The sequence below is a fragment of the Microcaecilia unicolor genome, chromosome 1 (genome assembly GCF_901765095.1).
Source record: "Microcaecilia unicolor chromosome 1, aMicUni1.1, whole genome shotgun sequence".
Taxonomy (NCBI): domain Eukaryota; kingdom Metazoa; phylum Chordata; class Amphibia; order Gymnophiona; family Siphonopidae; genus Microcaecilia; species Microcaecilia unicolor.
In genome coordinates, this window is record NC_044031.1 from 664,401,246 (window position 1) to 664,415,025 (window position 13,780).

Below are 13,780 nucleotides of genomic sequence, written 5' to 3' on the forward strand. Positions count from 1 at the left end.
GGGGGAACCAAGAGGGATTGGATGTCAGGGAAGAATGCTGTCTCTGGGGAGGGCAAATGTTGAGGGGGGCTTGAGGAGCCCAAACATCATTATTTACATCTGCCCCTTACAGCAGGGGCTTACACATAGATTCCCTATATTAAATGGGAAATGCATGGCTGTATTGTAGGCCCACCCAGGACACTCTTTCCCCCAGTTCTACCCACACCCCCTTGACATCTAGATGTAGGAGGTATCCCACACGTATGAATGGCCCCTGTTCTGAAATGGCATTTCCAGATGTTTTAATGCTTCCATTTACACATGGGCATGCTTCTAAAACACCATCTAGATTTTCAGAAAGTTTTTACAAATTTCCTCAGGAGAGACTCCTGAGAAAACTAAAAAAATCCAAGGAATAAGAGCAGAAGTGGAGCCAGGTTGAAGGCGCAGGGGGAGTGAGAGAAGCGCTTTCACGGGCGCGCATTTTAAATACAACATGTTGAGTAAAAAAATAGGCACCGGCGCTGGCAGAAGTCCAATTGGGGAGCAGCCGCTCACCTGGCAGCCCCCCTAGCTAGCCATTGGATACGAGGCAATATCCTGTTGCGGATTGGGAAGAGGTTAAAAGACAGAAAACAGAGAGTAGGGTTAGATGGCTAGTTCTCTAGATGGAGAAATGTGAATAGTGGAGTGCTGCAAGGATTTGTACTGGATGGATTTTTAAAAACATATTTATAAATGATAGGGAAATTGGAGCGACAAGTGAAGCGATCAAATTTTGCAGATAACACAAAACTATTCAAAGTTGTTAAATCTTATGCAAACTATGAGAAATTGCAGGAGGACCTTGAGAGATGAGAAGACTGGGCATCCAAATGACAGATGAAAGTGGGCAAAAGCAAAGTTATGCACCTTGGGAAGAATAACCCAAACTATAACTACAGTATATAATGCTAGGTTCCACATTAGGAGTGACCACCAAGGGAAAAGATCTACGTGTCATCATGAACAATACATTGAAATCCTCTGCTTATGCGCAGTGGTGCCCAAAAAAACCAGGAAAGGAATACAAAAGAAAACAAAATATATTACAATGCTTCTGTATTACTCTATGGTGCGATCGCAGCTTGACAATGGTTTACAATTCTGGTTGCTGCATCACAAAAACGATACAGTAGAATTAGAAAAGGTACAGAGCAGGGGCGTAGCCAGACCTCGGCGGGAGGGGGGGCCATAGCCCAAAGTGGGGGGCACTGTTTAGCCGCAGACCCACCCTCCGCCGCCATGACCACAAACCCAACCCCGCCGCCGCCACCACCGCCACACCCCCCCGCCACCAACCGCCGCCTGCCTGCCCCGCCGCATCAGGTACCTTGTTTGCTGGCGGGGGTCCCCAATCCCCGCCAGCCGAAGAGTCTTCTTCAGTGCCGGTCGACTCCGGCGCCTTCATGGTGTGATCATCTGTTTCTGATGCCTTATGTCCTGCACTGTGCCCCGAGCAGGACATAAGGCGTCAGAAACAGATGATCACACCACGAAGGCGCCGGAGTTGACCGGTGCTGAAGAAGACTCTTCGGCTGGCGGGGATTGGGGACCCTCGCCAGCAAACAAGGTACCTGATGCAGCGGAGGGGGGTCAAATGTAGAGGGGGCCAGGGAATAATCTGTGGGGGCCTATGCCCCCGTGGCCCCATGTAGCTACGCCCCTGGTACAGAGAAGGGCAACCACAGGGAATGGAACAACTCTCATATGAGGAAAGGCTAAAGAGGTTAGGGCTCTTCAGCTTGGAGTAAAGTCCTGAGTGAAGTGGAATGCGTAAATGCAAATTGTTTACTGTTTCACAAAGTACAAAGACTAGGGAACATTTCATGAAGCTGCATAGTAAGACAAACAGAAGCAAATATGTTTTTGTTTTAACTTAAACAATAATTAGCTCCTGAACTTATTGCCCGAGAATGCAGCAAAAACAGGGCTAAATTCTACAAATGGTGTCCAAATTTGGACACTGGAAAAAAAAATAACACGAAGCGAGATCGACCATATTCTGTAACACTGCATACAAATTCCCAGAATGCCCGTAGCCTGCCCATGCCCCTCCCATGGCAAACACCCTCTTTGGATCTGCACAGAAGATTTCCGCATACGTCTTTACAAAACCCTGACTAAAAAGAAGTGCGCATAAATTTGAATTATTGCCAATTAGGTGCTCATTTGTCAATTAAGTTGTGTGTGCAATTATGGAATATGCCCGATGTGCACCAAAGTTTGGCGCACAGGTCTGGGTGCCATATATAGAATCCTGGGGCTAATGAGATTGTGTTTAAAAACGGTCTGGAAAATTTCTGGAGCTGAAGTCCATAAATCATTATGGTAGACCAGGGTAAATCACTGTTTATGCCTGAGGGCAAGAAGCATGGAAGCTTGTTACTTCGGGGATTCTGCCAGGTACTTGTGAATTGGATTGGCCAAACAGAATACTGGGCTAGATGCACCTTATATTCTTACGTTGCTTTAGACTTGCCACAAAGTGATTGCAAGTGTATGATCATTGTTCTGATTTGCATAGCCTTCTCAAAGAGACAGCTATAAATTACTGATTCACTCAGTGTCCTTCAGATCATATCACTATAAGAGCAAGGTTTAAGCAGCTGGCTTCAGTGCTGAGAAGAGTTGTCTGTACACAGCTTACTTTTCTGTTTCTTTAGTGACTGGCTGAGTGATGCTAGCCAAGAAGGGTTTTCGCTTGTCAGCCATGGCTGGCACTTGCAGCCTGCGCATATTGGTCCAGGATGACAGACTGAGCTTCCCCTTTCGCACCAGCCACTCCATTGCCAGTGAACTGTATACCCCTTCTCCCCAGGCAAAGTTGGTCAAAAGCTTTGATGAAATCCCAGGGAACTGGAAAAATAGGTGGCTGAATCTCTACCACTTCTGGAGACGGGATGGCTTCCACAACATACACAACCTCATGGTTGAGAATTATCAAAAATATGGCCCTATCTACAGGTAGGACATGACTTTCATGTACTGACATTTAAATTGCTGTGTCTGTCATAGCTTTATGTGTATTAGCATATGGAGAAAGCAGCATAGTCAATGCTATAGAGCTACATCTGCTAAATATGTATATGGCATGTGTGTTTCATGCATGCATCTTACAGTCCTAGTTAGATTGTAAGCTCTGTCGAGCAGGGACTGTCTCTTCATGTCCAGTGTACAGCGCTGCGTACGACTAGTAGCGCTATAGAAATGATAAGTAGTAGTAGTAGTAGTACTAGTAATACAGTTATGCCTAAGAAGACAGGTAGTAGGGATGGACCAGATTCAGTAAATGGTGCTGGAAAAAATTGACACCCAGCGCTATTCTATAAGGGACAATTGAGTGTCCTTTATAGAATAGTGCTTAGCGCTGATTCCCACATCAGAATTTGGGTACCAGGAGTTATGTCTGCTGAAACAAGGTGTTATTCCTTGCACTCAGTTTGAGGAGCGCATCCACAGTATTTTATAACACCGTGCGCAAATTTCTGGAATGCCCTGACCCACCCATAGCCACACCCCCTTTTTGGGTTGCATATTCTGGGATTTGAGCACCTAGTATTATAGAACAGCATGTAGCAAAAAAATGCGTGTGCAAGTCCAAATTGGTGACAATTAACATCAATAATTGATTGTTAGCAACTAATTATATGTCAAGAATTGGCTCATTGCCTTATTTAGTTGTACGTGCATCTACATAGATGACGGCATCCATCCAGTCTCGCCAAGATAAACTCATAGCATAAGGCAGTGGTTCCCAAACCTGGTCCTGGAGGCACCCCAGCCAGTCAGGTTTTCAGGATATCCACAATGAATATTCATGAGAAAGATTTGCAGATATGGAACAGAATTGGGGACTTGCTTTCATGCCCCTGTTGAAATACACCAAGGAACTAAGGAAGTATAATTTTATGAGAGAGAAACAGAGCTATAACTAGGCATGTGTAAGAAGGGCAATTGTCCACGGCATAAAGACCCCTGTGGGGCAGAAATTTGACTGAAAAGTAAGCATGTGTCTGCTGCAGATGAAATGCCAGGAAAAGAGCTGCACTCCTTAATTTGAGATGAGGAGAGAGAAGAGAAAAGGGAGAATGGGGAGAGGATTGGAGATCAGAGTGGAAGGAGTGGAGATAGACAGCAGCAGGGTTGAGGGTGGGGACTGTTGGACACAAATATACCTTCCTGCCTTGGGCAATAAAATATCTACTTATGATGGAAAGAAACTTGAATTGTAACATTCTTTGTCAACAGAAGGGAACTATTCCTCCTGAGGGAGAATTCCCATTTCAGCCTGTTTAACCAACTGTGCGCACCTGTGTATTAGAACTGAAAGGTCTTTGGAAGGAAAAAACCCTGCAGTTTATCTTATGCTGTGTAGGTAAGGGAATAGGCAGTGGCGTATCAAGGTCGGCTGCCACCCGGGATAGATCGCCGCTGCACACCCCCCCTCAGGGGCAGCGGCGTCCCCCCCCCCCGGGTGTAGCACAACACCCTCCCCAGCACAATGACACCCCCGTCCCTGGCGCATCAAGCCCCCACCCCCGGCGCAATGACATCCCCCTCCCCGGGTGCATTCTTGGCTGTTGGAGGGTGCAGACAGCAGCCGTGTGCCTGTCGGCTCTACTGGCTCCCTGCTCCCTCTGCCCCGGAACAGGAAGTAACCTCTTCCGGGGCACAGGGAGCAGGGAACCAGCGGAGCCAACAGGTGCGCGGCTGGTCTCTGCACCCTCCAGCAGCATCCACCCGGGGCGGACCACCCCCACCGCCCCGCCCTTGCTACGCCACTGGGAATAGGATTTATATACTTCTTTTCTGGGGTTACAGATTATATACAGGTACTTATTTTGTACCTGGGGCAATGGAAGCATAGGTAACTTGCCCAGAGTCACAAGGAGTTGTAGAGAGAATCAAACTCCGTGTTAAGCACATAAGTTCATAAGTTTCGTCACACTGGGATAGATGAAAGGTCCATCAAGCCTAGCATCCTGTTTCCAAAAGTGGCCAATCCAGGTCACAAATACCTAGCAAGATCCCGAAAAAGTTCAATACATTTTATGCTGTTTATCTCAGAAATAAGCAGTGGATTTTCCCCAAGTCTATTTAATAATAGTCTGTGGACTTTTCCTTTAGGAAGCTAGCCAGACCTTTTTTAAACCCCGCTAAGCTAAATGCCTTTACTACATTCTCTGGCAACGAATTCCAGAGTTTAATTACATGTTGAGTAAAGAAACATTTTCTCTGATTTGTATTAAATTTACTACTTTGTAGCTTCACCGAATGCCCCCTAGTCCTAGTATTTTTGGAGAGAGTAAACAAACAGGTTCCCAGTCTGTTGCACTAACCTCAACACTGGCTCTCTTTTATTGTCTCCACTAATAGTACTAGTCGCTCCAGGCTAATTTTTCATGAGCTTCCTTAATTTAAGACAAATTTTCTCCTATTGTTAATATTGACCTATGACCATGGCACTGTTAGTTTTTGAAGTAACTAAAGTAACTGAGGACTCATTTATGGAGGTAACCAAATGTGCAATTATAGTAGAGCAGTGGTTGTCTGCCATTCTTCTGTTGTGACACACCTGACAGATTGTGTTTATGTTTGTGAGACTGTGACACATTGAACACTAAAATCTGCCCAAAATGTCATTTTAAGTGATGGAAAGCAAATACAGATTATTCATGTCCAAATTTATTTTTGTTAATATAATCTATTATTGAAATAAAACTATTAGGGGTCCTTTAACTAAGTGGTGTTAAAAGGGGCCCTGCAATGGCATCAGCGCGTGGGGTTTGCCTCACTCTTAGGTTCCCTTTTACCGCTGCAAGTAAAAGGCTTTTTTCCCCCAAAAGAAATTGCAGTGCAGTAAGTTAAACACTTGCCACATGGCTATTTCCTGGAGAAGCCCTTAATGCCTCCTATTTAGAGGCGGTAGGAGCTCCAGCAGTAGTGCAGTGCTGCCCAATTACCGCTGGGAATGCTCCCTGCACTAGAAAATACAAAAGTAGCCCTAATCGCTGCATGCAGGAAGCCAGAACTACCACAGGGCTCCTGAGCAAGGCCGGCGGTAGGGCCAATTTGGCACCACTTACTAAAAGGCACCCTTAAATTTTACTGTTTTCTCACAAAAATAATGTAGGACTGATATGCTGCAAATAGTTTTTGAATATGTGGTTGAATGGTAATCAAATCCACACTAAAGATACTGTCCAATGATTTTTATTTTTAACTGTTCTTGCATCTATACAGAGGAGACCTAGGATGTTTCGTCATATAGCTTGTCCCTCATCCCCTCCAAAAATCAAATCCAGGTTTCACCTCAATAACCGCAACATACAGTCCCTCCACTCCAAATAATTTGGGCTTCTTTTACCAAGCTGCACCAGCGATTCCCGAGTCACGGTAAATGAGAGGAAGTCCATAAGAATTGAATGGGCTTCTTCTCGTTTGCTGTGTGGCTTTGTAAAAGAAGCCCTTTGTGAATTAACAGGAAACCTTGCAAATAAGTTATTCAGAAGCTGTGCAGTAGTTTCCACTCAATAACAGCACCAGCTCTCAGGGCATAAATAGCAACACTTCAGATCTAGAATACCTCCTACTGGATCCCCCCATAGAAACTACATACCAACAGGCCAACCCTCGCCAGTTACAGAATGAAGGACATGAATAGAAATGAAAGAAAACAGAGAAAAGAAAATAAGATGATACATTTTTTTATTGGACTAAATACATTTTTTTGATTAGCTTTCAAGGGTACCCTTCTTTTTCAGATCAGAAATGAGCAAATATTGAGAAATATGTGAAACCCAAAAGCATTCCAATGACAAGTTTCACAGGAAAGGTTACCGTTGAAAGCTAACCAAAAAATGTATTAAGTTAGTCCAATTAAAAAAAAGTATATAATCTTATTTTCTTTTCTAAGTTTAGAAGTGGATTAACACAGCTACCACATCACTTTACTCAAGAATGAAGGACCAAAGAATTGATATGCTAATCCTGAGATACCACTTACTTGCAGATACCCCCACCCATCTGCTTTGCAGTCATTACCACACAATATTAAAAGGTAACTTTAAAACAATACAGGAACGTAAGACCTTTGTTAAGTCCTGTCTGGTAGGTGTCAAAATATTTAATCATTCTGACTTCAAAGATCTGGGTTTTGTAACCCATTAAAAACCATAGAAATTCTACTGCCTTGTCACCCTCTTAACACCATGCATTTCTCCCTGTCCCTCATCCACCTGCCCCCCCCCCCCCTATTTCTCACCTAACCCACCCCATCCTGTTAGACTGTCACTGAAATGCTTTTATGTTTCATTTATATATAGTTTATTTATCAACATTTGCTTATTTCTGATCTGACGAAGAAGGACTACCTTCAAAAGCTAATCACAAAATATGTTGTTAGTCCAATAAAAAGGTATCATTTTATGTTCTTTTCTATGCTTTATTTTATTCTGTTTCTATTGATTACCTTTAAAAGTGGACTAACAGGGCTACCACATCTCTGCACACAATACCTGAATCCCAGACAGGTTCAAAATGCAGTTGTGCTGATTACTTTGGAGGTGAGAGGGGAAGCAGACCGGCACCAGCTTGGGCTGATCTGAGCTTCTGTCTTCTTGAGTCCTGACAGCCTGCACCTTCCTTTAAGTGAAACTGCTCAGTTTCGCTTAAAGGAACGTGCAGGACGTCAGGACTCAAGAAGACAGCAGCACAGATCAGCGAACGCGCCAGACTGGCGCTGAAGAAGACTTTGGCTGGTGGGGGTTGGGGACCCCCGCCAGCAAATTTACCTTGTGGTGGTGGTGGTCAGAAGTGGTGGGGGAGGGGCGGCAGGGGAGGGGGAGGGGTGGCGGGGAGGTCATCGGCTGGGGGGGGCAGGATAAATGTGCCCCCCTTGGGCTCTGGACCCCCCCTCCCGCCAAGGTCTGGCTACACCCCTGGCTGGTAGCAACAGTGATCAGTGAAAATATGGGGGAAGCAGAAAGAGGCAGCAGTTATGGGGGTTTCAGTTACTGGACTCACTGTTTTGCACTCTCCTCAACTTACGGACACACATGGCTGTTAAGGAAAAAATGAGCTTGCTGTCTATGCTAATTTTTTTTGACACATTTTTCAGATCTTCGTGAAATGCCAGTGTCCCAACACACTGGTGGAGAATCATTGAAGTAGAATATCTTTAATCCCAGGATCCATTATGTGAAAACTCCTAATATCTGAAAAATATTTCAATCACTGAGCCCTGTTCCATTATGCCAAAAAAAAAGTCTTATCCAAAATGTTTTGTGCAGTAGAAAAATCATATCTGGCACTCACATTTAAGTACACAGAGTAAATATACACACGAGCTAGAAACTAAATTATTGAGGGGTCCCTTTACTAAGCCGCGTGAGGCTCTATGCGTGCCCAGCATGCGCCCAAATGGAGTTACCACCCGGCTACCATGTGGCTCTTGTGGTAATTCCATTTTTGGTGCACAGCCGATATGCACGGCTGAAAAATAATTTTTATTTTCGGATGCGCGTATCGGATGCACGCCAAGTGGCATTTGGCACGCGTAGATCATTACTGCCTGGTTACTGTGTGAGACTTTACCACTAGATCAATGGCTGGCGGTAAGGTCTCAGACCCAAAATGGACGCACGGCAATTTTGATTTTGCCGCACGTCCATTTTCGGCAAAAATTAAAAAAGGGCTTTTTTACAGACATGCTGAAAAATGGATCAGTGCGCACCCAAACCCACGCCTACACTACCACAAGCCATTTTTCAGTGCACCTTAGTAAAAGGACCCCTGAAAAGGTGAAAACAGATTTACCACAATCCGGTATTAGATACACATCTATAAAGTGGAGAAAAAAGACCTCAGCTAATGATCAATAGCACAGAGGCTAGAGCCCACCACCAGCCATCATTGGTCAGAAAAAAACTACAATGACACTTTTTCAAGAATAATACATAATAATGGTAGCTATGAAATACTATATCAATAGCACTTACCTTTAAAACTTATCTGATCATCCTAGGAATGGCTCACACTAGAAGACCCGACAAGGAATCCTCGTTTCGCAATTGCTGCTTCAGGGGATCTATTCCTGTTACTTAACCACAGCAGTCAAGAAGATGGTGGCTCAGTACTTTAGAAGCCAACTTTTAAAGACTCCCATAATCCCACATGCTTCAAAAAACACCAATCATTAGATACCTGTATTCACTCCATCCAGTCTGAAGAAAGCAGACCATTCAATCCTCACATTCAAACCTCTTGGTTCTACAGAATAAAAAAAAAATGTATCCAGCGCTGTTCTCTCTGTTGCAAGGTGTCTGCTAATATCCCCAGGGCACTCAGACCGTTGCAGTTGCTCACCTTTAAGAGGCAGATGCAGCAACCAAACGTAAAAAAATCTAAATCGTTAAAGTCCCTAACGATTTTAAAATAACGAAAAATGCACCAAAAAAAAAAGTCACACATGCTGAGATCGGTATTGAAACGTACAATGTACCAAAGAATCACAATACACATCGTTAATCGGCCCCCAAATCATGCGCAGAGCAGCCAAGCGTTATGTTAGCTGCTCTGCGCATGCCACAAACAGTCAAAACACAGTCAAATCACAAGCACATGGCTCCCAAATCAAATCAAAACAAAAATAAAAAAAAGGGTCGGGAGGGGGCAAGGGCGCTCATCAGGAGCGTCCTGTACGGACGGCCTTGCCCCCCCCCTGCTGCTCGCCACTTTCCGCCGCTCCCCCCACCCCGAAAAAGCAAAATGCTAGCTGCCCCGGTCCCCCTCCCTTCCTCACTACTCTGTCACCTCAGCTCCGCCTCCCGACATCCTCCGTCCTGTGCCCCGCCCCCTTTTGGGGTCGTCGCCGCCATTCCCCTCTTCCATCGGGCCCCCCTCCCTCTTACCGGGCCCGTGCAGCGCCTCTCTCCTCTGTCCGAAGGCGCTGCACAGGCAAGAAGAAAGCTGATGGCTGCCTTCGCCCAGCTTCGATGGCGCGTCTTTCTCCTGCTGGGCCCGCCCCTGTCTGACGTCGACGCTGGGCGAAGGCAGCCATCAGCTTTCTTCTTGCCTGTGCAGCGCCTTCGGACAGAGGAGAGAGGTGCTGCACGGGCCCGGTAAGAGGGAGGGGGCCCGATGGAAGAGGGAATGGCGGCGACGACCCCAAAAGGGGGCGGGGCACAGGACGGAGGATGTCGGGAGGCGGAGCTGAGGTGAGAGAGTAGTGAGGAAGGGAGGGGGGCAGGGGCTGCTCGAATTTTGCTTTTTCGGGGTGGGGGGAGCGGCGGAAAGTGGGGAGCAGCGGGGGGGGGGGGGGCAAGGCCGTCCGTACAGGACGCTCCTGATGAGCGCCCTTGCCCCCTCCCGATCCTTTTTTTATTTTTTTTATTTGATGTGTTTTCTGACGTCCTTTGGACCAATCACAGCGCTTTTAGCTCTGCTAATGCGCTGGGATTGGCTCAAAGTTTGTTTATTTTTTCACTTAATGATTTTTCCTGGCACAGAGCTGTCCTAACGAGTGGTCCAGACCTCTCGTTAGTTTTCCTGCCTTTTTCCTGCGTAAAGGCAATCGGAAAAGGTTAGTGCATGTCGTTTCAATGGGGTTTTCACACTAATTGCTCATCTCCATTCCGTTTTCGTTAGCTGCTGGCTTCCTCGGTAAAAGCCCTTTGATGCATGCAACGGATCAAATTTTCCTCGTTGGAGAGTCATTAAAGGCTCATTTAGCTTTAGTGCATCTGCCTCTAAGTGACAGTGTCCACCTGTTGGGACAAAACCCCTCACATGTGCCCTAGTCTTTACTTTCAAACACTTGCGGACTTTTAGGAGCTCCACGTATGCAGCTTTCCATTTTTAGTGCATTTTTTTTGTTTAATATATTTTATTTAAACATGTTTCCTTTGGCTTGCATTATTTCTCCATTTTGTTTTGTTTCTCTAATATATGAGGAAACTCCTATTATCTGGAAATATCTATGGCCTTCATCCTGATCATTCCAGATGAAAAAAACTTTACTATGCAATGCTTGTATAGTTCCTTTCTGTAAAAGGATACAGGAATTCCCATATTCTGTCCTCCTAAAAATGGCCACACACTGAAAGTTTGCCTTGTGTTAAAAAAAGAGGTATTTTAGCTGTCTAAAGATGGTTGTAAAAGATGAAGAGGGTCATAAGAACAGGTCCATCTAGCCCAGTATCCTGTTTCCAAACAGTGGCCAATCCAGGTCACAATTACCTGGAAAAAAACAAATAGTAGTAACATTTCATGCTACCAATCCCAGGGCAACCAGTGGTTTACCATGTCTGTCTCAATAGCAGACTATGGACTTTTCCTCCAGGAAATTGCCTAGACGTTTTTTAAACCCAGATACACTAAACGCAGTTATCACATCCACGGGCAACGAGTTCCAGAGCTTAACTATTTGTTGTGTGAAAAAAATATTTCCTCCTATTTGTTTTAAAAGTATTTCCATGTAAACTCGAGTGACCCCTAGTCTTTGTACTTTTTGAAAGAGTAAAAAATTGATTCACTTCTTTTTGTTCCACACCACTCAGGATTTTGTAGACCTCAGTCATGTCTCCTCAGCCATAGGCGCCAACTCCTTGGGTGCTCGCGCACCCCCAATATTTCACCCGTCGGAAGTCAGAACCGGAAGTTCCATTCGCCAGCTCAACCTGCCCGGTGCCCGCCCTCTTCTCCCTCAACAGTCCTCCGACGGTCCGCCCTCGCCTTCCTGCGTGCCACCCAGAATTTTAAAAATCATCTTACCTCGAGGTCCCGGCGGCAGCAGTGAAAGGCGAGCAGGCTCAGCGCTTCAGCCTTCTCTCATCTCAGCTCTGGTCCAAACAGAATTTTCGTGGGACCAGAGCTGAGAGGAGAGAAGGGAAGGCTGAAGCACTGAGCCTGCTCGCCTTTCACTGCTGCCGGCGGGACCCCGAGGTAAGATGACTTTTAAAATTCTGGGCGGCACGCAGGAAGGCGAGGGTGGACCGGCGGAGGACTGTTGTGGGAGAAGCGGTCGGGCAGGGGTTGGAACTCGGAGGGAGGGAGGGCCTGGAACTCGGAGGGAGGGGGGCCTGGAACTCAGAGGGAGGGGGGCCTGGAACTGGGAGGAGGACCTGGAACTCAGAGGAGAGGGAGGGGGAGAAGGGGGAGGGAAGAGGGGAGAGGGGAATGCACCACCTGTAACAAAAAAAAAAAAAATTCAGCACCCCTAATCATTTTGAAAAGTTGGCTCCTATGTCCTCAGCCATCTCTTTTCCAAGCTGAAGAGCCCTAACCTCTTTAGCCTTTCCTCATATGAGAGGAGTTCCATCCCCTTTATCATTTTGGCTGCTCTTCTTTGAACCTTTTTAATCCTGCTATATCTTTTATGAGATACAGCAAACAGAACTGAACGCAATACTCAAGGTGAGGTTGCACCATGGAGCGATACACAGGCATTATAATGTGCTTGGTCTTATTTTGCATTCCTTTCCTAATAATTCCTAGCATCCTGTTTGCTTTTTTGGCCACAGCCGCACCCTGGGCAGAAGAATTCAGCATATTGTATACAACAACACCTAGATCTTTTTCTTGGGTGGATCCTAGCATTCGGTAACTATGATTTGGATTCTTCTTCCCAATATGCATCACTTAGCTTCATGGAGCAGAGTCTCCAAATGGATTAGTTTTACGCACAGTGTGGCATGAATGAACCTCATTTCTAAGCCAGTCTCACAAATTTATTGTACCAAACAGAATTTCCTCCTGGTATTCTTGGGATGTAATATGTACAGGCAACATATGATGCTGCACTTGTAAGTTCTTTCTAATTAGGCTTATGTCACTTAATGCAGTTGGAACTATTTCAGTATCTTTCTGGTACATTTTCATGGTCTCTTATTATGTTGTTTGATATTTGAAGATCTTATTTTTTTCCTTACTCAGGGATTCTTTTACTAAACTGTGGTAAGCACTAGTGCTAAAAAATATTTTTATTTTTTTGTCCGAGGGGATGTGTCTGGTGGCAGAGAGTGGGCATTTCTGTGCTATCAGTTAGCGTGTTGTTATTGTTATGCGCTGATTACTGCAGGATAGCGTGTAGCCTTATCTCCTACAAAATAGATGGTGGCTCAGGTGATAATTTTTGTTAATGGCCATGCGCTAATGGCAACATTAGTGAATGTCCCAAAAAGCAAGTAGGCAACTGATCCACAAGTTCCAGTGTGGAACGTAACACAAAAGACCGTAGAAGTGGGAATATCAAAGAGTTGACCAAGGTAACGGAGAAAGCGGCTCAAGAAACTACTGCTATAGTAAGTAAGCTTGAATCTTTAAGTTCAGCTTTTGATAAATTGAAAAATGAATCGTCGAAACAAATGACTCAAGTACAATCAGATATATCGAATTTAAAAGCTACATCTGCTGCACTGGTTAAAGATAGCTTAATAACAGCTCAGAAAATTGAACAGATGCAGAACTATAAAAGGAGACTGAATTTATGAGTTCTAAATTTCCCAGTAGTTACAGCAATTTCAACGATGGAACTATTTAAGAAATATTTGATCGAAGTTCTTCATTATTCACCCACTCTGATTCCTCCTATAAATAAAATATACTATTTACCGATTGCTTCAAAAAAACGGGGTGATATAGAAGGAGTTGGAACTCAAATACAATCACAAGTAGACGAAAATACAACTTTGGACGTTTCAGCACTTCTGGATCAATCCTTTAGTGATATAAAAACTCTAGCTACATTACTTGAGTC

The 13,780-nt window shown here is 45.0% G+C and overlaps 1 protein-coding gene across 1 annotated transcript in view; it reads left to right on the forward strand.

The window, feature by feature from the left end:
- Positions 1 to 2,650: 2,650 nt before the first annotated feature.
- The window catches only part of LOC115457552 (cholesterol side-chain cleavage enzyme, mitochondrial), a 136,654-nt gene continuing 125,524 nt past the window's right edge, over positions 2,651 to 13,780 (forward strand). Inside the window, exon 1 of the mRNA XM_030187009.1 lies at positions 2,651 to 2,988. Coding sequence (XP_030042869.1) covers positions 2,702 to 2,988 — 287 coding nt within the window. The 5' untranslated portion in view covers positions 2,651 to 2,701. The remainder of the gene's footprint in view (positions 2,989 to 13,780) is intronic.